At 42.3% G+C, this 26,334-nt stretch overlaps 1 protein-coding gene across 3 annotated transcripts in view; it reads left to right on the plus strand.

Annotated features, from left to right (window-relative positions):
- BICDL1 (BICD family like cargo adaptor 1) overlaps window positions 1-26,334 on the plus strand; it is a 121,555-nt gene that overhangs the window by 58,939 nt on the left and 36,282 nt on the right. For 2 of the 3 annotated variants that reach the window (XR_012233620.1, XM_073582728.1), the window contains exons 4-6: window positions 3,503-3,514; window positions 9,002-9,148; window positions 23,193-23,372. Coding sequence is in view for 2 of the 3 variants with exons in the window: in XM_073582728.1 (XP_073438829.1) it covers window positions 3,503-3,514; window positions 9,002-9,148; window positions 23,193-23,372 (339 nt within the window). In the remaining variant the exon portion in view is untranslated. The remainder of the gene's footprint in view (window positions 1-3,502; window positions 3,515-9,001; window positions 9,149-23,192; window positions 23,373-26,334) is intronic. The other variant, XM_073582729.1, reaches the window with a different exon arrangement.

Genomic DNA, 26,334 nt, shown 5'->3' on the forward strand with positions numbered 1-26,334 from the left:
AGAGGCAACAGTGCAGCGGCCAGCTGTCCTCGACGCGCGTTTGGCAATCTAGTTGCTTTCTCGTGTATATCAATAACAGTAATTTTGACCAGGGGTGGCTAATCCTATACATGCAACTGTATATGGATAATCTGTCATGCACTTTGTTTATATTCAATATATATGTTTGTGAAGCTCCTCTATCTGATAAAAGTAAGTGGTCTGCCATTTTTAGGGGCAACGTCTGTCACATTGTACATAAAAGTACTTGCTGTAACATTTCTCACCGTTACAATATACTCCGATGTGTCTTCCTCCATCTCTAACCTAGATATCTGATTGACAGCAGTGATCTTTCAAATGTCAGGTAATACAATAAGTTTCCCTTTGAACTTTGCTTGCATGTTTTAGAGAAATAAACTACCCTTTGACCCTAAGATGAAGGGCCCCTGTTTTTCCAGCAACCCTGTTCCCAATTCACTTGAACCCAGTGCAAGTTTTATGTATGTACCCCATATCCAATGTCATTTAGGACACGTTTCAAGAATAGTGGGGTTTTCTGGGGACACGCATAACATGTGCATTAGGATCTTTCCCAGTGTGCATGTTAGACATACTGTACGTAAAAAAATGGATGAGCCTCCAGCCATTTAAAGAACCACTCCCAGCAAAGTTTTTATCCTCTTAATATATTGCAGTCATCATATTATATGGCACTGTGTACTTACAATTGCTCATTTTGCTTTTCTATCCAGCTAATTCTTCTCTTTTCTCTGCTCTATGTACAAAAAGGAAGTCTCTTGTCCCTGCATTTATCATCCCCCTCTTTAACTTCTGACCCAGCTGCTCTGTTCCTTCCCCTTGCAGGGACTTTTGCAGTGACTTATGACTCATGCAGGGAAAATTGACCTCCTGTTTCTACATAGAACTTAAAAGGATTCAATTAGTATTTAATCATGTGATGTCATATACCTAATGAAAAACAGAAGAATTAGCTCGGTAGAAGGGCGAAATGAGCAATTGTAAGTAGACAGTGCTATATAATAGGATGACTGCAATATATTTAGAGAAAAAAAATGATGGGAGGGCTTCTTTATTGTGAATAAGATGAAATCTTTAGACAGTGAGAGATTGAAATAGGAAGATTATTGGTGTTGTCTGCTTTGTACTGTTACTATTTGTTAGAGCAGGGAACCACAACAGGTAGCTTGAATCTGTGTAGTAACCTAGGAAGAAGCACCACTACAGGAGAAAAGTATTAAATGCTGCTTAAAAACATTAATGGGTTGTTTATGTAATACGGGGACAGTCTTGGTTCTCCAGTGACATAGATAAACTTTTTGTAACCTGTCTCTGTTCTTAGGCTACTTTCACACTTGTGTTTTTTTGCTGCGCGTTTTTTTGCGCACACAAACACATGAAAAAAAAAGGATCATGTGTTTGTGTGCGGTTTTTTTTGCAGGTCTTGGTGCATTTTTTTAAAAAAACGCATGCGTTTTTTGCGCATTACAATGCGCACGTATGCGCACCCATAGACTTTAATGGGTGTTTTGCTGTAAAAAAAAAAAAACGCATTGCGTGCGCATGTGTTTTTTGGGGCAAGTCGGACGCACAAAAAATGCAACAGGAAGCATTTTGTGCGCCCGAGCGCACACTGCAAAAAAACGCATGCGCATACAAACGCGTACGTGCGCATATGTATGCGCACATATGCGCACCCATGTTAAAGTATAGGGGAAAAATGCATGCTTTTTTTGCGCTAAAAAGCAGCGCAAAAAAACGCAAGTGTGAAGCCAGCCTTAGTAACTTACAAATTAGGGGCTTTTCTCTATTAACTCAGAATGCCCTAATAGTGAATTTAATATATTTTCAAGGTTGAAAGTAAGAAAAGTCAACCAAGTTCAACCTATAACCTAACATGTTGATCCAGAGGAAGGCAAAAATCCTCATAAGGCAAATGCTAGTACCCCCTATTTAGGGGAAAATGTCCTTTTTGACTTTACATATGGCAACCAGACTTGTTCCAGGGATCAACATCATATTAGATAATCTATTACCCATATCCTGTAATATCATATTTATTGAGAAAGGCATCCAGGCCCTCATACTTTTTTTTATTTAATCACAACCAACACAACATCATGTTGCAGAGAGTTCCATAATCTCATTGCTCATCCTGTAAAGAGTTGCCATCTGTGATGATTAAATCTTCTGTTCTATAGACATAGAGGATGCCCTCTTTTCACCGTTGTAGGCTCAGGTGTAAAAAGATCATGAGAAAGATCTCTCTACTGTCCCTTCATATACTGTATTTGTACATTGTAAAAAGATCACCATAAGCTTGATAATCTGTCTTGATACTGCTGCAGTCCACCCATTGTCTTAATGAGATTCTCCAAGAATGTTATAAAATGGCCCCTGTCACATAATTCAAACTGCAGCCTGTCTTCTCTACTGTCCCTTCATATATTTGTACATTGTAAAAAGATCACCACAAGCTTGATAATCTGTCTTGATACTGCTGCAGTCCACCCATTGTCTTAATGAGATTCTCCAAGAATGTTATAAAATGGCCCCTGTCACATAATTCAAACTGCAGCCTGTCCTAGTCACTTATCAGGATAGACCGCAGTATGAACAAACACAACTCCTGAGATCTGACAGAGGATCAGGATCGTAAGCACAAATAAATCTTCCTTTTGCTGACTGACTTTGTCTGGAGGACTGAGGCTGGTAAAAAAAATCCTTTGTGCTCAGTCAGCGAGAAGATTTTTTGCTGTGTTTCTTCAGACTGCAACACATCTTTGACTCATGACTAGGACAATCTGCAGTTTCAGTTATGTGACTGGGCCATGTTATAACAATCTTGTAGAACTCCTTTTAATAACCGTGCTGTTCTTCTCTGCACCCGCGTTATTTCAGCTATGTCCTTTCTCTGACACCGAAGCCCAACATTGTAAACAGTACGTTAAGTGTGGCCGCACTAATGATTTGTATCAAGGCAAAACTATGTTTTTGTCATGAACATATGTGATACTTTTAATGCATTCTATGATTTGATTTGCCTTGGCAGCAGCTGCCTGACACTGGTTAGTAACGGTGAGTTGATCTAATATAGAAATATAATCCCATAAGAAGTTTTATTACTATTTTAATTGTGGGCTTTTTTTTTTAGTTTCAGAATTAATGCAAAATTTCTAGCAAAACAATAATAATATTATAATTACGTAGAAATGCCAAATTCTGAATGATAATTTCTTTCTATCTGAAACTCTGCAAGTTAGAAATCCCACGTATGGATGGTCCCTGTGTCTTGTACAGTTCTCCTTACTGGTTACAAGCCCATGCATCTACCCTTCTGTATAATGTTATGTAGAGCAATAATGTAACCTTGGAACAAATCTATGTAGTATGCCTGACCTAACCTGAAATAGATTCTGTTCCTCAGTCTCTGTGATCCCTCCTTCCTCTTCTTTCCATTCAATCCCGTTTTCCTTTCTCTTTTTTGCCTGGTGCGGAGCAGCAGATCCTAGAAGTAAGTACCTTGTCCTTCCTGGGTCTGTGTGCATGAGCCAAGCAGTCACGTGTATCTGTGAGCCATTGCATGCAGTCTTTATGACCGTACATTGCGCACTCTTATCATTTGATTTGCTGAGCTCTTTGTTGCTTTTTATGCATATTATGAAGCACGTGAATCGTTTCATATTATCTCTCAGAACGTTAGACCTCAGAATGTTTTGCGGAAGCCATATCTGTAGTTTGCTTGTGCCAGATTAGCTAATAACTACTTTCTCTAATATATAAAGGTCACGGCTGTGCAGAAAATAAGTCGCCGTCACTGTCGCTTCCTGGATTTTACCACATCAGACAAAATGCTAGGTGCTTGGCTAGTCACTCATTGCACTGTGAAATTGCATGTAGCGCAGAAAACAAGGCACATTAACGTTTGATCTGGCATCCAATCATCTAGAAACTCTGATAATCAGACTTGTTGGCAGCACAATATTTAACATTTTATATATGTTTCTAATAATAAAGAGGTTTTCCAGTCTTCTTTTAAAGTTAGTAGTGGGAAGGGATCCGGCACAGAAACGGGCCGATATCCCGACTATCAGTCACCTGACCCGTAGTCATTTAGTGGTCAGGTGGCTGGTGGTCGTGACATCATATCTTCTTGTCCGAGATGTTCGGGGCAGCAGCGCTGGAGCGGTGTACAGATTCCGGTGGGAAGCCTTCTTATTTCTTTTGTAGGCATCCCTTCCCATGGCGTGTTGCAGATTTCAGCTTTCAGCAGAATCATCAGCACTCAAACATAGTGGATGAATGAACTGTTTGCTTGGGACATACAGCAACTGTTATCTTTGTCTTCATCTTCAACATACTGGTTTACAGAGAAAATTAACAGAAACAAGACCTGAGAGGTCCCACAACACAGTGTAGGGGAACTGCTGCACATATCAACAAGCTAACAGCTAACACAGCACCACTATAGATGCAGCTGTTGCAATTTATTTTGCTATGCTCACTTTTAAAGACGACTGGAAAACTCCTATTCTATTCCAAATTATGTCATGTCCCAATGAAACCAAGTGTATCGTTAAAATGTGTTACAGTTAGATGAATCTCCATTAAAATACCTGAAGCCAGAATGGAGACTGGATCCCGGGGCTGTTAGACAATAGACATGACCTAATGTGCCAATAATCTTTTTATTTTGTTACCAGGCTTTTTTCACCAAATCTGAGAGCAGCATAATGTAGAGACAGAGACCCTGATTCCAGCGGTGTGTCACTTACTGAGCTGCTTGCTGTAGTTTTGATAAATCACTGTTTTATCTTCATGAGATTATCATTAATGGACTAGTAATCCTGCTGCCAGGTAGTCCTCCTTATTCCTGAACTCTGTATAACCCCACCCCCAGCACTGATTGGCAGTTTCCTGCCAATGTACACTGGATGCTGCCAATTATGGTGTGGGTGGGGTTATACAGTACAGAGCTCAGCATTCAGGGAGCGATTAGATCAGAAGCAGATAAAATAGTGAATTTATCAAAACTGCAGCAATCAGTAAAGTAAGTGACAGGAATCAGCGTCTCTGCCCCTACATCATACTGCTCTCAGATGGGGTAACAAAAATCTGGTGATAGATTCCGCTTAAACAATGATGCATTTTTATGTGGCAAGGAACCTGATGCAACTATAATAGTTTTGCCCCGCCACATGTAGCAATGCCAGGTAGTCTAAGGTTAAATCCTAGCTCTGCACGCTTTGATTAGTACATCTGGCTGGCCCTGCATGTAAACAGGGTAGGTGTTCATCTAAGTCAATTAGCTCAGGGAAGCTGACCAGACTGGATGTGTCTTGGAGCTAAAGAGAGATTGAGAGAGGCCAAAATCCCTCTCTGAGATGAGACTGCACATTGTTCCTATGGACAATAGCCGTTATGTTCGATCAAGCTGAGTCTAAGGACAGGTTCATATTGCGTTAACCCAGCCCGTTCAACGCATAGCATTGACGGGCTGCATTAACGGTATAACATAACGCGATCGCGTTATGCTATACTCGCTAGCGCAGATGATTCATCTGTGCTAGCAGTAACAGATCCTCAGATGCTGCAGCCCGCGTCCGAGGCTCCGTCACTGAATAACGGCACATCACGAGTGCATGCCGCTTTACGGCATGCGTCGCGATGCGCCCGATAATGGGGCTCAATGGCAGCGTTAACAGACTGCATTACACCGCGTTATGCCGCGGTGCAACGCAGTCTGTCTAATGGGACTACCATAACGCAATGTGACCCCGGCCTAACTCAGATGTGTATGATTAGCCTGGGTCTATTCTGTTTGGTTAATGCCTGGACAAGGCTAGGAATTTATGTTTGAGTTTGTTTTGGTGCTTTACATCCTGTGGAAAGTAATAAAAACTGCACGTGTTTAGACCAAAACAGCATCGCCTTTGTGAACACTACGTAAGACCTAATGCCTACCAGAGAGAGTAAATCCCTACACCCTATACATATCTATTGCACAGTTCCTACTTCAGCTTGTAACGCTATTGCCAGCGCCCCTGCATGGTGTCACCTTCTCCCTCCATGCAGGGATGCTGGCTTACTCACCGCCCAGTCCTTGGGGTGGTTTCCCGGCATGCTCCTGCTACTTCCTGGTGTGTGCCGCATTTTTCTGCGGCTCACCTAGTGTGCGCTTTCCCCTGCTCTTAGAGGAGCAGTGCGCACATATAGTAAATGTCCTCAGCTTGTAGCTGAGAGGTATTTAGTATAATGTGTACACGTGCAAGATGGCTCACAGCCAATCGCTTGGAGCCATCCTATATAAAAAAAAACTCCGTCCCCCTTAGGGAGTCGCCAAGCAATGAGTTAAATAATTAGTGTGGGGTTCTACCTTTGTAGATGTGAGGTCCCTTGATCCTGGTGTGACCACTGTCCTGTACCCGAATCCCTGGTCCCGGTGTGGCCATTGTCCTGGACCTGAAACTCTGGTACCACTGTGTCCAGGGTCCTGGATGTTGTCCCCTGGTCCAGGTGCGGCCAGACCTGTTCCCAAAGTCCCCTGGTCCCAGTGTGGCCAGTGCCTGAATGTTGTCCCTGGTCCTTGAGTGGCCAGTCCTGAATCCGAAGTTCCCTGTTCCCGATGTGGCCATTCCTGTCCCTGAAGTCTCCTGTTCCCAGTGCAGCCAATGCCTGAAAATTGTACCCCTGTCCGTGTATGGCCAGATCATGATCCAGTATCCTAGACTGGAGTGTCTGAACATAGTCCAAACCAGTGTCAGCGAACCTGATCCCTGGGGTCAGCAGCTGCAGTACCAGGATCAGCCTAGGAGTGGTATCTGTTGACTACCTGCAGCCCAGTCTGTCTCCACCATCAGGAGCCCCAGTGAACACCTGGTAGCCGCTTAGCTATGCCCCTTCCTAGGCAGGCCCGGTCCTGTGGCACAACACAGTGGGTCCACAAAACCACATGTACCACCACTGGGCGTAGCAAACTTCACATCATTGGAAAAAATCAAGTCCAGATAGTGATGGACTTCTCTAGCTATTAGTTGTGATGTTGCCAGAGGAGTTCTGCCGATTCCAACCTTAAAATAAAGAAATCAGAAAGTAATAGATGTGCATTGATTCTTCATTTGATTAGCATATGTTATAAACTGACTCGACTTTTACTGTTACATTCTCCAAATACATAATATTCAGTACCCTAGCCTAATTACTGTACATTACAATAAGAGATGCAACTGTAGAAGCTTCACATAAGAGGGACACATATTCACATAAGAGGGACAAATATCCATCCTTGAAAACAATGCGTTTCTAACAGACTCCAACCAAACAAGTTCTTCCCTGCTTTGCATTGTTGAGGGGCAATTCCCCCGAAATACGTGTCTGAAATTTCTGATTTGATTTCTTATCCTAAGTCATGAGGCAAGAACCTTTAAGGATTGATGTTGACTTTTAGGATTGCTACTTCCAATAGATGGCACTAGCGTTCCTGACCTCTTCTCTGAGGAGGTACCATGTATAGCAGAAAGAAGTACAGTATGTTAGGGAATTATATATAACTTATTTATATACAGGAATATCCCTGCTAGTGCTTCTATAGGCACAGATGAGTAATAGATGATGCAGAATCATGTTTCTCAGTGACTAATCAGCCAAAACATTAAAACCTCCTGCCTAATATTGTGTGGGTCTCCCCTGTGCCACTAGAACAGCTCTGACCCAATGAGGCATGGACTGCACACGGAGTTGTCTGTAGTTTTTGGCACCAATTAATTAAGTCGTGTGAGTTGAGGCCTTGACAAATTTGACTTATTTTTCTATCACAGCCCAGATAGTTGATTGGTTTGAGATCTGGGGCATTTGGAGGACAATTTAACACCTTGAACTCTTTCGATGCTCGTCAATCCATTTCTGGAAATTTATTATCTGTGGGTCAGTGTGGCAGGGCACATTATTGTGCTGAAAGAATCCATTGCGACTGCCTAGCCACTCAGCTGCTTTTCAGCAATTTATGCCGTTCTGTGGGATCAGACTAGCCTTAATGGCCTGTGACTCTGTTGCCAGTTGACCTTCTCCAACACATTAATCTAGCCATTACTATTTGCTGTGACAGATATGCCCTTTTTTATTTTCAAATTTCCCATCAACCCCAAGAACTGACTGTTCACCCACAATATATCCTACTCATTGACATTTTAATGGCAATGTTATTCATTCACCTGTCTTTGGTTTTAAAGTTATGGCTGATCAGTGTGTATGCACACTGGAATTGTGGACATGGTCAGCACATGACTTTGTATGTTCCTGTGCCATTTAGAGACTTCACTTACAAAACATGAAACTCCTGGGCTTCAATAAAAAAAAAAACCTTCAATAGAGTCTCCTCCATACTATTTGTCCATTTATAATACTGTCTTTTTATTTTGTTGAGGGGTGTATTGGGCCCCCATCACGGTCCAGGTGCAACTTCTACCTCTGCTCCCACTATAGCTGCACCTCTGTTCAGAAAGACAGAACCAGATCTAATCAGTATTTTCCCAGCTTCGCTATAATGGGTTTTTAAACTCAGGACTGTGTATAAAGCCATGTAACTTAAGTTTATGTTTTTTTATGGAAAAACTCTACCAATCACACCGTAATAGTCTCTACATGTGTATTATTTCTTATGCCCACCCTGCCAGTGAGCCAATATTGAACGAATCTAGAATCTCTGTTTACTAAAGTAAAGCCCTATACTATAGAATAGTCAATTGCGCCAGATGTGTATAGAGGTCAAGGTGAAGAGTTAAGGGAGGGGTGAGGTTGACACTGTTCTCTATCTTCTGACATTCCTGTACACTCCCACACCACAGCTTGCTTTTGGTCCCTGGTTCTCCTCACATTCTTTACCTCCCCCTTCTAGGTAGGCATCACACAAATTCCAGAAACGTTAGTCTTCTCATTTCTGATTAGCATTACGCTGGGCTGTTTCCGTCTTGTTTACCAGACTCCGATAATTTGTAATTTCCAGATAAAGATGCTTTCTGATCGGAAGCGGGAGCTGGAGCAGCGGCTAAGTACTATAATGGAAGAAAATGATCAGCTTCAGGGAATTGTGGAAGAACTACACGAACGAGAATTAACCCTGAGTCAACAGACCTGTGCCAAGGAAATGCAGGTAGATGCAACCTCTTAGCAGTAAACAATTTATTTTTTCTTTTATTTTGTGCTATCAAAATTATATCTTTGATTTTTCTTAAGAAAATCAAGTAAGGTGCGTTATTTTCTTTAGCCACTGTGTATTAGCATTCTTGTGAAACCTTGTTGGATTTAATTTCCAGCATTAACATTCCACTGTCTTAATCTTCTTTATTAATTTAAAAAAAACAACAAATCCTTTCACTTTTTTAATAAAAGAGAAGGGGAAGGTTTTTAAAAAATGGAAAAACAAAAGAAAAATCTTAAAAGGGCAATACTTAACAATTTAGCTTTTAGTTAGCATGTTAAAAAAAGAAGAAAGGTCAAGAAATAAAAAAAACTACTAGATAAAAAAAAATAATTTGCAGCAGCCAATTTATGCTGCAGATTTTCTCCATAGTGTCTGTACGACATTTTGTATTTTCTGTCCAATTTGTATATGCTCCATGTGCACATACCCTAAGGGTCTGAGACAGGCGTAGCTAAGGGTGTAGTTTGGGTGGGGGGGCGAAACATAAGAGTGGGCCCCTAACCATGTAACTGTGTGTGCAACTACAATGGCACAGCCTAATATTGGGCAGCAGATGCCTCTTAGTGGGTATAAGGGAACCTCAGAAGATGGCTATGCTGGTACTAAAAGTATGGTGGCCATATAGTGGTAGATACCAGTACTGTAGAACATATAGGAGATTATAGTACAGTTATTGATGGTGACTTAGAGATGATGTTCATTGTAATGGAATCGATCACTTTTCCCATCTTTTCCATCTGGCCCAGAGCGACATGACAACTTCTCCATCCACGACTCATCTACAAAGTTTACAACACTGCCACATTTGACTTCTCACATTTCCAGCACCATCCCCATCTGTTCTCAACCTGCACAAACTCCTTATCCTGCTGATACCTCAATACTGAGCCGCTGCCGTATGTGTCCCTATAACTGCACCTGCTGTGTAGTACAGTAACGGCTTTTCTTACTACCCCATATAGTTTTACCTTAAACTGTGTCCATTACATAGTAAAATGCCATCTAGATGGTAAGATTGCCCTCTAGATAATATTAACCCCTTTCCGACATCGGGTGTAATAGTACGCCGATGTCGGACTACCTTCCTTTGATGTGGGCTCCGGCGGTGAGCCCACATCTTTCCCCGCACATGTCAGCCGTTTTGAACAGTTGACATGTGACCGGAAAAGCCGCAGGTGGAATCTTAAATGCCGCTGTCAAACTCTGTCCCCGTCATATGACCGCAGGTCACCGATGGGTTGGCATGACAACCAGAGGTCTCCTGGAGACCTCTATGGTTATCACTGCCAGATTGCTATGAGCGCCGCCCGGTGGTCGGCGCTCATAGCAAGTGAGGAATTCTGTTACATACAGGTGATTTGATGATCGCCTGTATGTAGCAGAGCCAATCGGGTTATGGCAGCTTCTAGTTTCCCATGGAAACTATTGAAGCATGACAAAAGTGAAAAAAAAAATGTTTTTAAAAATATTAAAAAAATATATAAAAGTTCAGGTCACCCCACTTTCGCCCCATTCAAAATAAAACAATAAGAAAATCAAACATACACATATTTGGTATCACTGCATTAAGAATCACCTGATCTATCAATAAAAAAAAAAGATTAACCCGATCGTTAAAGGGCGTAGCGAGAAAAATAAGTCAAAAAGCAAGAATTACGTTTATTTGGTCTCCGCGACATTGCGTTAAAATGCAACAACGGGTGATCAAAAGATCATATCTGCACAAAAATCACGAAAAATGGAGACTCTACGGGTCTTGGAAAATGGCACAATTTTTTTTTCTTTTTTTAACAAAGTGTAGAATTTTTTTCACCACTTAGATAAAAAATAATCTATACATTTTTGGTGTCTATAAACTCATAATGACCTGGAGAATCATAGTGGCAGGTCAGTTTTAGCATTTAGTGAACCTAGTAAAAAGGCAAAACAAAAAAACAAACTTTTTTTTTGCAGTTTCATCGCACTTGGAAGTTTTTTCTCGTTTTCTAGTACACGACATGGTAAAACCAATGGTGTCGTTCAAAAGTACAACTTGTCCTGCAAAAAAAAAAAAGCCCAAACATGGCCCTATTTACCAAAAAATAAAAAAGATATAACTCTGGGAAGAAGGGGAGCGAAATGAAAATGCAAAAGCAAAAAAAACTTTGGTCGTTAAGGGGTTAATACCCTGTGCAAGTGGCTTAACTCCTGACAGGAGCCAAATTTTTTAAATCTGACCAGTGTCACTGTATGTGGTAATGAGGCCGGGGTCACACTGGCGAGGAATAAGGTCGAGTAAGAGGCGTTAAAAGCACGCATTACACACGGACAAATTATTCTCTATGGGTCAGCTCCCAACAGCCGTATATTTCTCGGGCATATTCTACGGTCCGCCAATCGCAGCATGCTGCGATTGTCAGCGTACTACGCCCATAACACGCCAATGCAAGTCTATGGGTGCGCAAAAAATACGGATTACACACGGACCACACATGTGACTTGCGAGAAATACGCACCAGGTGTCTTTTAGAAAAGCCGGCAATTCAGTGCGCTATACAGTAAACTCACACTGACAGGTTTAATAAAGAAAGAAAGAATAGCTATAGACACATAGAATACATATATATACATACATGTCATTGTGACAAACATATATATATATTTATATTTCACAGAGTTCTTCATATCAGAATAGCCGCTAATTAAATTGCTGGCTTCTATCAAATAATTCCCCAACCCGACATGAAATGACACATGGTTTACATTCAGTAAAGCATTTCATTTCATGTTTTTTTATATGTCCTTGACTAATAATTAGATGAGGGATTGTGTGCAAAATTTGGGAGTTGTAGTTGTTATTTTAAGGGGTTAATTCTTTGTTAAAAAATGCGTGGGCTTCCCATTGCCCTATATTGGTGGCGAGTGGGTTAATCTAACAAAGGGTTAATGTCACCATTCGATTGTAAGGTGACATTAACCCTTTGTTAGATTAACCCATTCGCCACCGCTACAGGGCAATGGGAAGCCCACGCATTTTTTAACAACGAATTAACCCCTTAAAATAACAACTACAACTCCCACATTTTGCACACAAACCCGCATCTAATTATTAGTCAAGGACATATAAAAAAAATGAAATGAAATGCTTTACTGAATGTAAACCATGTGTCATTTCATGTCGGGTTGGGGAATTATTTGATAGAAGCCGGCAATTTAATTAGCGGCTATTCTGCTATGAAGAACTCTGTGAAATATCTAATATATAAAGCTCAAAGTGTGTGTGTATGTGTGTGTGTGTGTGTATGTTTGTATGTCCGGGATAGGCATCCGCACCGTCGCAGCTACAGCCACAAAATTTGGCACAGACACACGTCTGGACCCCGAGAGCGTCCTAAGCTATGTTGTGAGGCGAAATTTTAACCCCGCACGTTCCAATTCACCAAACAATTTTGCCCCTATCTACATACTGGGGGAAAAAGTGTATGCGCGTCAAGCCCCGCCCCTCATTATGATGTCATAATGCCCCTATTTGCATACTGGGGAAACTGTGTGCGTATCAAGCCCCGCCCCTCATTATGTCAAAATGGTTGCCATGGCGACACTGATGTCATCAAAGGTTGCAAGCCCTGCCGCCGCTCATTATGTTGTCATAATAGTTGACTATGGAATGGAGGATGTGTGATGAGTATATGGGCACCGGACTATGGGATGGAGGATATGTATGACAGGTATATGGGCACGGGACTATGGGATGGAGGATATGTATATGGGCACGGGACTATGGGATGGAGGATATGTATGATGGGTATATGGGAACGGGACTATGGGATGGAGGATGTGTGATGGGTATATGGGCACTGGACTATGGGATGGAGGATATGTATGACAGGTATATGGACACGGGACTATGGAATGGAGGATATGTATATGGGCACGGGACTATGGGATGGAGGATGTGTGATGGGTATATGGGCACTGGACTATGGAATGGAGGATATGTTTGACGGGTATATGGGCACGGGACTATGGGATGGCGGATATGTATATGGGCACGGGACTATGGGATGGAGGATGTGTGATGGGTATATGGGCACTGGACTATAGGATGGAGGATATGTATGATGGGTATATGGGCACAGGACTATGAGATGGCGGATATGTATGATGGGTATATGGGCACGGGACTATGGGATGGAGGATATGTATGATGGGTATATGGGCACGGGACTATGAGATGAAGGATGTGTGATGGGTATATGGGCATGGGACTATGGGATGGAGAATATGTATGATGGGTATATGGGCATGGGACTATGGGATGGAGGATGTGTGATGGGTATATGGGCACTCGACTATGGGATGGAGGATATGTATGATGGGTATATGGGCACGGGCCTATGGGATCGTGGATATGTATGATGGGTATATGGGCACGGGACTATGAGATGAAGGATGTGTGATGGGTATATGGGCACTCGACTATGGGATGGCGAATATGTATGATGGGTATATGGGCATGGGACTATGGGATGGAGAATATGTATGATGGGTATATGGGCATGGGACTATGGGATGGAGAATATGTATGATGGGTATATGGGCATGGGACTATGGGATGGAGGATGTGTGATGGGTATATGGGCACTCGACTATGGGATGGAGGATATGTATGATGGGTATATGGGCACGGGCCTATGGGATCGTGGATATGTATGATGGGTATATGGGCACGGGACTATGGGATGGAGGATAACTATCATTTTCTATAACTAACCACAGTTAGTTACTATGCCCGGGCAGCGCCGGGCTCTTCAGCTAGTATATATATATATATATATATATATATATATATATATATATATGTTTATGTCAATTACTTGTGTGTGTGTGTGTGTGTATATATATATAATATACAGTATATATATATATATGCAATATATATGCATTCTATGTGTCTATATCTATTATTTCGTTTCTGTTAGAAACCCTGTCATAGGGCTCCATTATGTCCATTTTGCAAGGCGGCGAGAAAGTCTCGCCATACGGATTGCATACGGATGCCATACGGATTACATACGGATGCTGACATGCGCAAAATACGCAACCACACCTTGCTTACGGATGACATACGGAGCACTATTTAGGGGTCATTCATCCGTATTACGCCTGTAAACTACGGACCGTATTTTGCGTCGGTTAGTGTGACCCTGGCCTAACTCTGGAACACTTCAACATATCCCATTGATTTGGAGATTGTTTTTTCGTGACACATTATACTTTATGATAATGGTAAATTTAGGTCGAAATGTTTTGTTTATATCAGAAATTTGACAAAAATGTAAGCAAATTTACAATTTTGAAACTATGAATGATTATCCCTTCAATCCATGTAGTCACACCATAGCAAAACATTAAAAAATAACATTTCCCTCATGTCTGCTTTATATCGGCACCATTTGTAACATGCTTTTATTTTGTTAGCATTTTAGGAGGTTTAAAAATGTAGCAGCAATTTTTCCTTTTTTTCCAAGGAAATTTACAAAATTAATTTTTTTAGGGACCTATTCAGGTATGAAGTGACTTTGGGGGTCCTATATTTTGTAAACCCCCCAAAAGTTATACCATTTTAAAAAGAGCACCCCTTGACATATTGAAAACAGCTGTCAGGTAGTCTATTGACCCTTCAGGTGCTTTAAAGGAATTAATGTAAAGTGGCATAACAGGAATGAAAGTGTATTTTTACCACATAAATGTCGCTAACTTTTGAACTGACCGCTATAGCCGGCAGACTCTAAGGCCGCTATTTGGTCGTGAATTGTCATGGCAAAGATCAATACTACACAATCATTATCTCAGGGTGCCGATGGGGATAAAGAGGAAGCCCCCACACTCTGTTAACCATTTATATGATGTAGTCATTATTGACAGCAGCGTCTAAGGGGTTAAACAGTTATGGACGGTGCCAACACTGATCTTGGCTAATGCAGCAAGTTGTGAGCTATATTGTACAGCCCACAGCTGCTGGATTGTCACCTGTACGGGGATGCTATTCTTTATATCTCAGGTCAGTAAAAAGACATATTGGCGGTTATTAAGGGGTTAAAAATCAGTGTACACATTTTGCCCCAAGAATGTAATAATGACCCATGTGCACCTTTGGTGACGGTGATAGTACTCTGTGTTCCCCTCTAACAATTATGTTTGAGTCCCCACTTAACATTTAAAGAAATTTTCCCCTACTAATTTAACCACCTTTCATTTGTCCTAACTCTTCCTAGCTAACACTTTTCTAATACACTTTATTACCTGCTCTGCTCCTAATAGCTCATCTCTTTGTGGGTCATATATCCTCCTGTTTTGATTGGGGCTTTGCTACTTCCAATCTGGGGACCAGAATCGTACTAACAGAGCAGGGAATGTTACTCGGTGAGTGAAAGTCTCAGTACGCATGCTCAAATCAGACTTACTCTCCTCTTCGCTTGGAGGTGTCACTTTAAAACATCAGCACAGTCGGCACCATGCATCATCGAGCTCATAAGTGCCGTCCCTTCAGCTAACAAGCCCTGTGATCAGCACATCGCAGGGCTTGTCAGCTGAATGGACAACACTTCACAGCAGCATCCAACCAGAGAGAAGAGTGAATTCTGATTTGAAAATGCATGATCAGACTGCTGTAACTCACCGAGACCGTAGTCTCAACCCACCAGTGACTTCTCCAGCTCTGTTTGTCCAATTCCGGTTCCCAGATCGGAAGGAGCAAAGCCAGAATCAAAACAAAAGCATATATGACCCACATAGAGATGAGTTTACAAGAGCTGGGCAGGTAATAAAAGTAAATGAGAAAAGTGGTAGCTAGGAAGAGTTAGGACTAATAAAAGGGGGGTAAATTAGTAGTGGGAAAACCTCTTTAACCCCTTCACGACATGTGCCGTACTAGTTCTGCACATGTCGTGTCTCCCCCTTTGATGTGGGCTCCGGTGGTGAGCCCACATCTTTTCCGGCTCATATCAGCTGTTTTGACTGAAGAAAGTGGATGGTGGACTGTGGCTTATTCTTATGGGTGCCATAGGGTGACAGACAGAAGCCTAATTATTACCTCCTGCACTGCACAAGAGATTTATCTATCACTCTGCATTAACTACAGATCTTGTCTGGTCAGCTGTATAGGGTTGTCAGAATTTCTATTCCTTGACCACACATTGTCTGTGCACACTGTCGTTGAATACACTATATGTATCCAACATTTGGCACAGTGATGGCGATTCCCAAGGCATCCTTTCACAATAGAGAGACCCATTGTCTATACTTTGAGCCTCCATCTGGCGAGTGGGGCCTATGGTGATGTTACAGAATATGTCGGGAAAAGCACCTAATGTATGCCAAGAGCATGGTGTACCTAGCCATACTTAAACTATATATTATTCAATTCAGTAGAGCTATCCCCTATTACATCAAATTTAACCCCACTTTTTGGAGCTCAGATTACAGTTGATTCTCTAAAGCAGGGGTCCCCAACCTGTGGCTCGGAAGCCACATGTGGCTTGCGGGCCAATGTCGTGTGTCTCGTGGCTGTCTTCTGAAACAGGTGCTAACGCAGTGTCAGACTGAAGAACATTGAGCCCACCAGAGAATTTGATGCTGAGGGCCCACCTTTCTCCCCCACTGAAGAGCCCCATAGCAACTGCAAGGTTTGCACTATGAACTCTTCTGAAGGAGAAGCCAGGGCCCACTAGAGGATTCTCCGGTTCTCTGGTGGGCCAGTCCAACCCTGTGCTAACGCACCAAGTTGGCAAACTGCTTGGAAGAGAAGGTCTCCAGATATTGACTTTTGTGTTTTGCCCTGCACAGAAGAGCAGATCTGGATTTGTGCATACTGGTGGGCATGGGATGAGAAATCTAGTAAACTGGAGATATGATGGTTCTCCCAGCTAGAGGAGGTGCTTGAAGTTAGGTGCAAAAGGGTGGTGAATGTGCTTGATCTAATAAAACAGAAAGTGGGTAAAGTGGAAACCCCTGGATGTAAGTATATTACCTATAATGGAGCAGGCACAAGGTTTTGGTGTGCTTTCCGTAGAGAAGCTTTGGCATTCATATTGAGACTGTGGGGCTCTTGGTATCACTATGGTGTAAGGAGGACAGGTCCCGCTGAATGTAGCTTGCAGCAATCTATCAGACATGAATGTGGCTGTCAGGGTAAGAAAGGTTGAAGGTCACTGCTCTACAGGAACAGGAAGCTAGAGAATGGGCCCCAGTATCATGGGAAAGGGGTAATAGCAGCAGCAAACCCCAGGTCCTTCTGTACTGTGTGTTAAAATCTAGACACAAAGTTAGGTTTCCATTTTGGTCTTGGGTGTTGGCTCCTCTCATCTTCGTACTGCAGAATATCACTACATAACTGTGTTCTGCTGAATGGTCTACACTATAGGATAAGTGTGCAGATATTAAATGTAGTAGAAAGTCTAATCATGCAGTTTCAATGATTTTTTTTGCTAAAGTAACCCTTGTACACTCTGCAATATTCCTACTATGTATATCTGAGGAATGCATGTTAACTATTTTAGTTCAAGTGATCTGTAAACCATCTTAAGATAGTTACATAGTTACATAAAAAAGACCTAATGTAGGTCCATCAAGTTCAACCTTTCTCTACCAATTATACATTTTTTGTCACTAAATTACTATAACCCGCAATGTTATGTGTACTTAAGAAATCATCCAGCCCTTTTTTAAAAGCTGGTATAGTGTCTGTCATTACTACCTCTTGTGTTAGGGCATACCACAGTCTGACTGCTCTAACTGTAAAGAACCCTTTCCTATTTAGCTGCAGGAATCACCTTTTTGCCACCTGTACTAAGTGTCCCTTGCTCCTTAGTATGGACCTTGGAAGGAATAAGTCATGTGCCAGTGTTTTGTACTGACCACACATATATTTATACATGTAAATGATATCTCCTCTGATACATCTTTTTTCTAAGCTAAACGAGCCCATCTTTTCCAACCTTTCATCATAGGAGAGGCCTTCCATCCCTTGTAATAATCTAGTTGCCCATTGTTGAACTGGTTCTAACTTCCGAATATCCTTTTTAAAATGTGGAGCTCAAAACTGGATGGATCCCATATTCTAGATGTGGCCTCACCAGTAATTTATAAAGGAGTAATAATACATTGGGATCGCAGGATTTTATCTCTCTTTTTAAACATCCTAAAATCTTGTTTGCTTTTGCGGCTGCTGCTTGACATTGAGTGCTGCTGCTCAACCAGAATACCCAAGTCCTTCTGTTCTGTATTCCCAAGTATGGTCCCATTTAATGTACATGCAGCAGTAGGATTACACTGGCCTAGGTGCATTACTCTACATTTATCTACATTAAACCTCATTGCCCATTCAGACATCTTATCCAGATTGTTTTGCAATATTGTAATGTTAACGTCAGATTTTAATGTTCTACATAGTTTGGTGTCATCAGCAAAGACTGACACTTTACTCTCAATCCCATCCACAAGGTCATTAATAAAGAGGTTAAAAAGAATCGCTCCTAGCACAGATCCCTGCGGTCCCCACTGCTGACTATATCCCATTTAGAGAACGTACTAATTATGACAACTCTTTGTTTCCTGTCATTCAGCCAATTCCTTATCCATCTGCATATATTTTCCCCCAGCCCTTGCTTCTGTAGCTTCAGTATAAGGCTGTCATGTGGTACAGTATTAAATACCTTTGCAAAGTTCAGATAAATCACATCAGCTGCATTACTAACATCCAGATTTGCACTTACCTCCTCATAGAAACCCAACATGTTTGTGAGACAGAACTTATCTTTTATGAATCCAGGCTGGCTGTGAGTTATTATATTATTCTTTGCACTACCTTTCTTAAATATCGGTACCACACCAGCAATCCTCCAATCCTGTGGCACCACTCCTGTTACAAAAGAGTCTTAAGAATATGAGATACAGCCGTCTGTCAATTACTGATCTCAATTCCCTCAGTATCCTTGGATGAATGCTATCTGGGCCAGGGGATTTGTCTATTTAATTTGCTCAGAAGCAGGCGTACACCTTCTTGTGTTAAACTACCGTATATTTTCGAGTATAAGCCGACCCGAGTATATACCGAGGCACCAACTTTTGCCACGAAAACCTGGGAAAACTTATTGACTCAAGTATAAGCCGGGTATGCATTGTCCCTTCATCCCTATGTTGTATGCATGGCTCCATTGTCCCTGTCATTGTATGCATGACTTCCCTGTCCCCAGTCCTTGTCATTGTATGTATGGCTCCCCAGTCCCTCTCCTGGTATGAATGGCTCTCCAGTAGCTATCCTGTTTGCATGGTTCCCCCGATCCCTATCCTGTATGCATGGCTCCCCCGGTCCCTATCCTGTATTTATGGCTCTCCAGTCCCTATCCCGTATGCATGGCTCTCCAGTCCATATCCTGGTATGCATGGATCCCCTGGTCCCTATCCTGTATGCATGGCTCCCCCGGTCCCTGTCCTGTATGTATGGCTCTCCAGTCCCTATCCTGTATGCTTGGCTCCTTATCCCCTTATCCCTATGTATGATTCCTGCTAAAAATAAAAAAGTAATCCTATTTATCTGCCTGCACTCCATCGGTGGCACTGCATCTTGTTCCGGCCTCCAACAGCTCTTCCGGCTGAGTGATCATGTGGCCCCGCTCATTAAGGTAATGAATATGCACTCCACGCCTATGGGAGTGGAGATGCGTGCAAATTCATTACCTTAATGAGCGGGGCCACGTGATAGCTCTGCCAGAAGAGAGCTGCTGGCGCCGGTGCCCGGAACGAGATGCAGTGCCAGTGAGGGCGCTCAGGAAGGTGAGTAGGATGTGTGCTGGAAGCCGACAGCTGCAGCTGGCACTGTGCGCTATTACCGCAGCGTCACAGGCTTTAGTCACAGCCGCCGGCTCCTGGCTCTATGACCCGCAGCTCCGCCACTCCCCCTCCTCCGCTGGCTCCTGTCTCTTACCCACTGCTCTGCCGCTCCCCATTCCCCGCTGGCTCCTCTCTCTTACCCGCTGCTCCTCCTCCCTCGCCGGCGTTCTGGGACTTCTGGGACCCTGAGTCGTGTATAAGCTGAGGGGGGCTATTTCAGCACAAAAAAATGTGCTGAAAAACTCAGCTTATACACGAGTATAAATGGAAGTTATATTTGGTGGTGAACTCTGATTTTTGCCTTGTTGAATGATCCCTGGAACAGTCAGTTCAATGGTGCACACTAGGGTGACCGCAAAAAATCGATGTCGGAATTTTGTCCGTCTGGACCCCACAAAACGATTCCCCTTTCCAGATATTGAGATAGCCAAAATTTGAGCTCGATCAAACGACGTTAACCCGTGCCGCTCGTCGCTCAAAGTTTGAAAAAATCCAAATTGAGGTATTTTAAGATTTAGGTATTTTGCATAGTCTGTTAGACTATAAAGAATGTGACAACAACATTGCAGAAATAGCCCTGACCAAATTTTCGAACCATTTGTGGTATTTGAATGCAGAGTTGGTGGGATTATCGTTTTTTGATCCCACCATTACAGACAATGAAGAGTTGTTAATGGCTAATAAATTGCTCAGTAGCACAGATGAACCATCAGAACACGCTAGGGTTGTAAATCCAAAAGTTAGGAAAGAAAAATTAAAAGAGGTAGGAAGTAACCGACTTTAACGACCTTCTGACAAAAGATGAAGAACAAAAGCAATATGTCCTGCAAGTTGTAAGCAAATGCCGAGCATTATATTCTGACGTTTCAAAAACTACTTTAACAAAAGCTCTAGAATAGATTAGATTACTATGTAAAATTATCAACTCATGTAGGTTAGCGTGCTCTGATGGTTCATCTGTGCTACTGAGCAATTTATTAGCCATTAACAACTTTTCATTGTCTGTAATGGTGGGATCAAAAAACGATAATCCCACCAACTCTGCATTCAAATACCACAAATGGTTCGAAAATTTGGTCAGGGCTATTTCTGCAATGTTGTTGTCACATTCTTTATAGTCTAACAGACTATGCAAAATACCTAAATCTTAAAATACCTCAATTTGGATTTTTTCAAACTTTGAGCGACGAGCGGCACGGGTTAACGTCGTTTGATCGAGCTCACGTTTTGGCTATCTCAATATCTGGAAAGGGGAATCGTTTTGTGGGGTCCAGACGAACAAGATTCTGACATTTTTTCCCCCCCATATGAGATCTGGTCACCCTAGTGCACACGGAAGAAAAGTGCCTGTTTAATATCCGAGCCTTTTCTTTGTCCATCCTTTTTCGCATTGATATATTTAAAATTTTTGGGATTTATTTTATGTTGCTGGAGATTTGTTTCTGTGTGCATAACTTTGTCAGCTTGATTTCTTTTTTTTTTTTTACATTTCTTATTGGCATGTTTTTACTCCTGAAGTGCTATTTCTGTATTCTAGTCCTACAAGATATTGAGCTCCCTTTTGTTTTTGTCTTATTAAATTTTGTACTGTCTTATTTATCCATAATGGTTTCTTTTTATTCCTTGACATTTTATTACCAGAGTGTATACGTTTTCTACAGGATTCTAGTAGTATTTCCTTAAACATGCCACATTTATGTTCGGTATCCCCAGTTACCCTGACATGGTCCCATTCTACACGATTAAGCTCTTCCGAGAATTTGTTGAAATCAAATTTCCTAAAGCTCCAGGTTTTGGCATTTCCTCTTTGAAATGTTTTATTGAGTATTACATTGAAATTTACCATATTATGGTCACTGCATCCTCAGGCTGAGTTCACACGTGGCGCTTTTTGTGTGTTTCCGCGGCGGTTTTAACCGCGCGATTTTGCCGTGAAAACACGAAAAATAAGCATCCCATGCATTCCTATGGGATTCTGCAATGCTGTGCTAATGCTGCGGTATTTACCGCGGCGGAATCGCTTCGCGGTAAAAAACGCAGCATGCTCATTAATTTTGCAGAATCGCGGCGATCCCGCACCCATAGGAATGCATTGTTCTGCTTACTTTCCGCATGTGGCTGTGCCCACCTTGCGAAAAGTAGGCAGAACATTTGCGGATGGTACCCACAGTCCGGAGGAGAGGAGACTGTCCTCTGGGCTCTGGGTACCATATCCCTGTAAAAAATAGAATTAAAATAAAAAATATTGTTATTCTCACCTTCCGACGTCCCGCGCAGCCTTCCCGCCTCTCTCCACGCTCCCGGTCCCAGTAAGCCTTCGCGCGACGTCATCGCGAATGACCGCGAGACGTCGCGATCCCGCGAGAACAGACGTCATCGCAGTAATTGTCACAAAGGATTACTGGGACCGGGAGCGTGGAGAGAGGCGGGAAGGCTGCGCGGGACGTCGGAAGGTGAGAATAACAATATATATTTTTTTATTATTATTTTTTACATTCTATCTTTTACTATTGAGGCCGCATAGGCGGCCTCAATAGTAAAAAAGTTGGTCACACTCGTCAAACACTATGTTTGACGAGTGTGACCAACCTGTCAATCAGTTCTCCAAGCGATGCTCCAGATCGCTTGGAAAACGCTAGCAATTCTGCAAGCTAATTACACTTGCAAAATGCTAGTTTTTCCGCGGGAAAATCGCGGGAATTTAAAATGCGATTTTCCCGCGGAATGGAATTCCGGAATTCTCGTGGTAATTTCCGCCAGAGTTCCGCTACATGTGAACCCAGCCTAAATGCTCCCTGACCTGTAGATCTGAATTGTATCTGGTCTGATAGAATCAGATCCAGCAGATTACCTCCCCTGGTCGGTTCATCTACCAGCTTTGAGAGGTAATTGTCTTGAACTGTGGATAGGAACTTGAAGCTTTTAGCATAGTCAGATTATATGTTCCATTATATGTCTGGATAATTAAAATCCCCCATAATAAGGACCCTATTATTATTTGCTGCCTTTTTAATTTGTTGCAGCATTTCATCTTCTAAGAGATTGTTAGGAAAGCCTATTATTCCTGATTTATTTTTTTGTAAAAAAAAGCAATATAGATTTGGCTTTGCTTCTTCTGCAGCTGGGCGAGAGTCACTTGGAGTTGGAAGAGCTACGACTTTCTTATCGGCAGCTGCAGATGAAAATGGAGGAGCTCAAAGAGGAGAAGAGTCTCCAACATCTAAACAGCACAAGTACCTCACTGCTGTCAGAGATTGAACAGAGTATTGAGGCAGAAGAACAGGAGCAGGAACGGGAACAGGTAAATGCCTCATCCTCAATATTTACAGATATTACATGTTCTAGAAATATTCCTGAACTAACATAAATATATTCATTATTAATCTGCGGAAAGAGATGTCTGCAGGGCAAAACTCAAATGTTAATTAACTCAATTGTTAAAGGTTTTAGCTATGTTATCGGAGAGCAGCATAATATAGGGACAGAGACCCCAACTCTACAGATGTATCACTTCCTGTTCTGGTTACGGCTATCTTGATAAAATCACTGTTTTATCCTCTGCAGATCTAGCAGTTCTCTGAATGTTGAGCTCTGTATAATCCCGCCCACAGCACTGATTGGCAGCTTTCTGCTTATGCACAGTGTACACAAAAAACTACCAATCAGTGGTGGGGGCGGGGTTATTGGAGTTATACTGAGCAGGAAGACTACATGACATGAGACAACAATTCCTTTAGTGATAATCTGATAAAACACTGATTTTATGGAAACTAGAACACACAGCCCAGTAAGTGACACATCTCTGGAACTAGGGTCTTTGCCCCTACATCATGCTGCTCTCACGTTACATAGCAAAACCTGGTGACAAATTCCCATTAAGGCTGGTTTCACATTTGCGTTTTTTTTTCGCGGTAATTTAGCGCTAAATAGCGCATGCGTTTTTTTTCTCCTATACTTTGCATGGGATGCGCTTATGTGCGCATACACATGCGTTTGTACGCGTTTTACCGCGCATGCGTTTTTTTGCGGTATGCGCTCGGGCGCACAAAATGCAACTTGTTGCATTTTTTGTGCGTCCGATTTGCCTCAAAAAAACGCATGCGCGCGCAATGCGTTTTTTTACAGCAAGACACCCAATATAAGTCTATGGGTGCGCATATGTGCGCATTGGCATGCTTATGTATGCGTTTTTTTGCACATGCGTTTTTTTTTTGTTAACCATGGAATTTAGGGGTTTGGGTTAGAGTTAGGGTTAGTTAAGGGGGTTTAGGGTTAGGGTTAGGGTTAGGGTTAGGGTCAGGGTTAGGGTTAAGTATGGTTTGGTTAAGGGTCAGGGTTAGGGTTAAGTATGGTTTGGTTAAGGGTTAGGGTCAGGGTTAGGGTTAAGGTTAGGGTCAGGGTTAGGGTTAAGTATGGTTTGGTTAAGGGTTAGGGTTAGGGTCAGGGTTAGGGTTAGGGTCAGGGCTAGGGTTAAGTATGGTTTGGTTAAGGGTTAGGGTTAGGGTCAGGGTTAGGGTTAGGGTCAGGGTTAGGGTTAAGTATGGTTTGGTTAAGGGTCAGGGTTAGGGTCAGGGTTAGGGTTAGGGTTAAGTATGGTTTGGTTAAGGGTTAGGGTCAGGGTTAGGGTTAGGGTTAGGGTCAGGGTTAGGGTCAGGGTTAGGGTTAAGTATGGTTTGGTTAAGGGTTAGGGTCAGGGTTAGGGTTAAGTATGGTTTGGTTAAGGGTTAGGGTCAGGGTTAGGGTTAAGTATGGTTTGGTTAAGGGTTAGGGTCAGGGTTAGGGTCAGGGTTAGGGTCAGGGTTTAGGGTTAAGTATGGTTTGGTTAAGGGTTAGGGTTAGGGTCAGGGTTAGGGTTAAGTATGGTTTGGTTAAGGGTTAGGGTTAGGGTTAGGGTCAGGGTTAGGGTCAGGGTTAGGGTTAAGTATGGTTTGGTTAAGGGTTAGGGTTAGGGTTAGGGTTAGGGTCAGGGTTAGGGTTAAGTATGGTTTGGTTAAGGGTTAGGGTTAGGGTTAGGGTTAGGGTCAGGGTTTAGGGTTAAGTATGGTTTGGTTAAGGGTTAGGGTTAGGGTCAGGGTTAGGGTCAGGGTTTAGGGTTAAGTATGGTTTGGTTAAGGGTTAGGGTTAGGGTCAGGGTTAGGGTTAGGGTCAGGGTTAGGGTTAAGTATGGTTTGGTTAAGGGTTAGGGTTAGGGTTAGGGTCAGGGTTAGGGTTAGTAAAGTCATGGTTTGGGTTAGTGTGAGGGGCCACCTAATGTTGGAAAAAAACGCAAACGCGGTAAAAACGCACTAAAAACGCATACAAACGCATAAAAACGCTGCGTTTTTTTCATGCATGCTCATAAAAATGCTTGAAAAAAACGCAGCAGTTGTATGCTTTTGTATGCGTTTTTCAATGCGTTTTTTTGCGGGAAAAACGCGCTGCAAAAAAAAGCAAGTGTGAAACAGGCCTAACATTCTGTATTATCCTGATAGATGCATGAATTTTGCAACTACAGTTCTTCATCTTGCTCCTCTGCTGGCAGATTGGAGTTGTAAGTAGTCTGTTTTGAAGTAGGAATTTCTGATGTTCAGGAAGGAATGGGGCAGAGCAATAATATTAAAGCAGACCCACAGTCTATTTGATCCTTGTCCCACTTATTCAGAATGGGAGAACATATAGATGGTGGTTTGTTTGTTTTTAATGTCGTGCCTCATGTTATGACAGTATTTGCGATCTGGGTAATACAGTAGTTTATGGAGATTATTTATTCAGAATTTGCATACAATAAATATCAAATATCAAACAAGCTGTATTATAATACTTTTTTAGTGCTTTGGTTCCTTAGAACACTGTTTTAGTACTTTTAGGGGAATACTTGGTTTCACCATGTGGAACTCTGCTCTCTGCAATAGTTTCATTATGTGCAGTCTTGTGCATGGGACATAAAATAGATCACATTTTTTTAAAGTTTGCCATCACAAAAAGTAAGTCAATAAAAATCCTTAGTGAGTAATCTTTTCTAACTGGACAGTGCCCTTGTGATTTTAGGTGGCCGCTTAGTGTGGCCTCTTGCTAAGGTCGGGATCACACATGTGCGGAATACAGCCGAGTCTCGCATGTTAATACCCGGCACTGCCGCCGGCACTCAGGAGCGGAGCGCGAGGCTCCATGTATTGCTATGCAGCCGCAGTCTCCGCTCCCAAGTGCCGGCGGCAGTGCCGAGTATTAACATGCGAGACTCGGCTGTATTTATCGCATGTGTGATTCCGGCCCAATACTAAATA

This window comes from Dendrobates tinctorius, unplaced genomic scaffold (genome assembly GCF_039654945.1).
Source record: "Dendrobates tinctorius isolate UK_male_01 unplaced genomic scaffold, ASM3965494v1 ptg000073l, whole genome shotgun sequence".
Taxonomy (NCBI): Eukaryota; Metazoa; Chordata; class Amphibia; order Anura; family Dendrobatidae; genus Dendrobates; species Dendrobates tinctorius.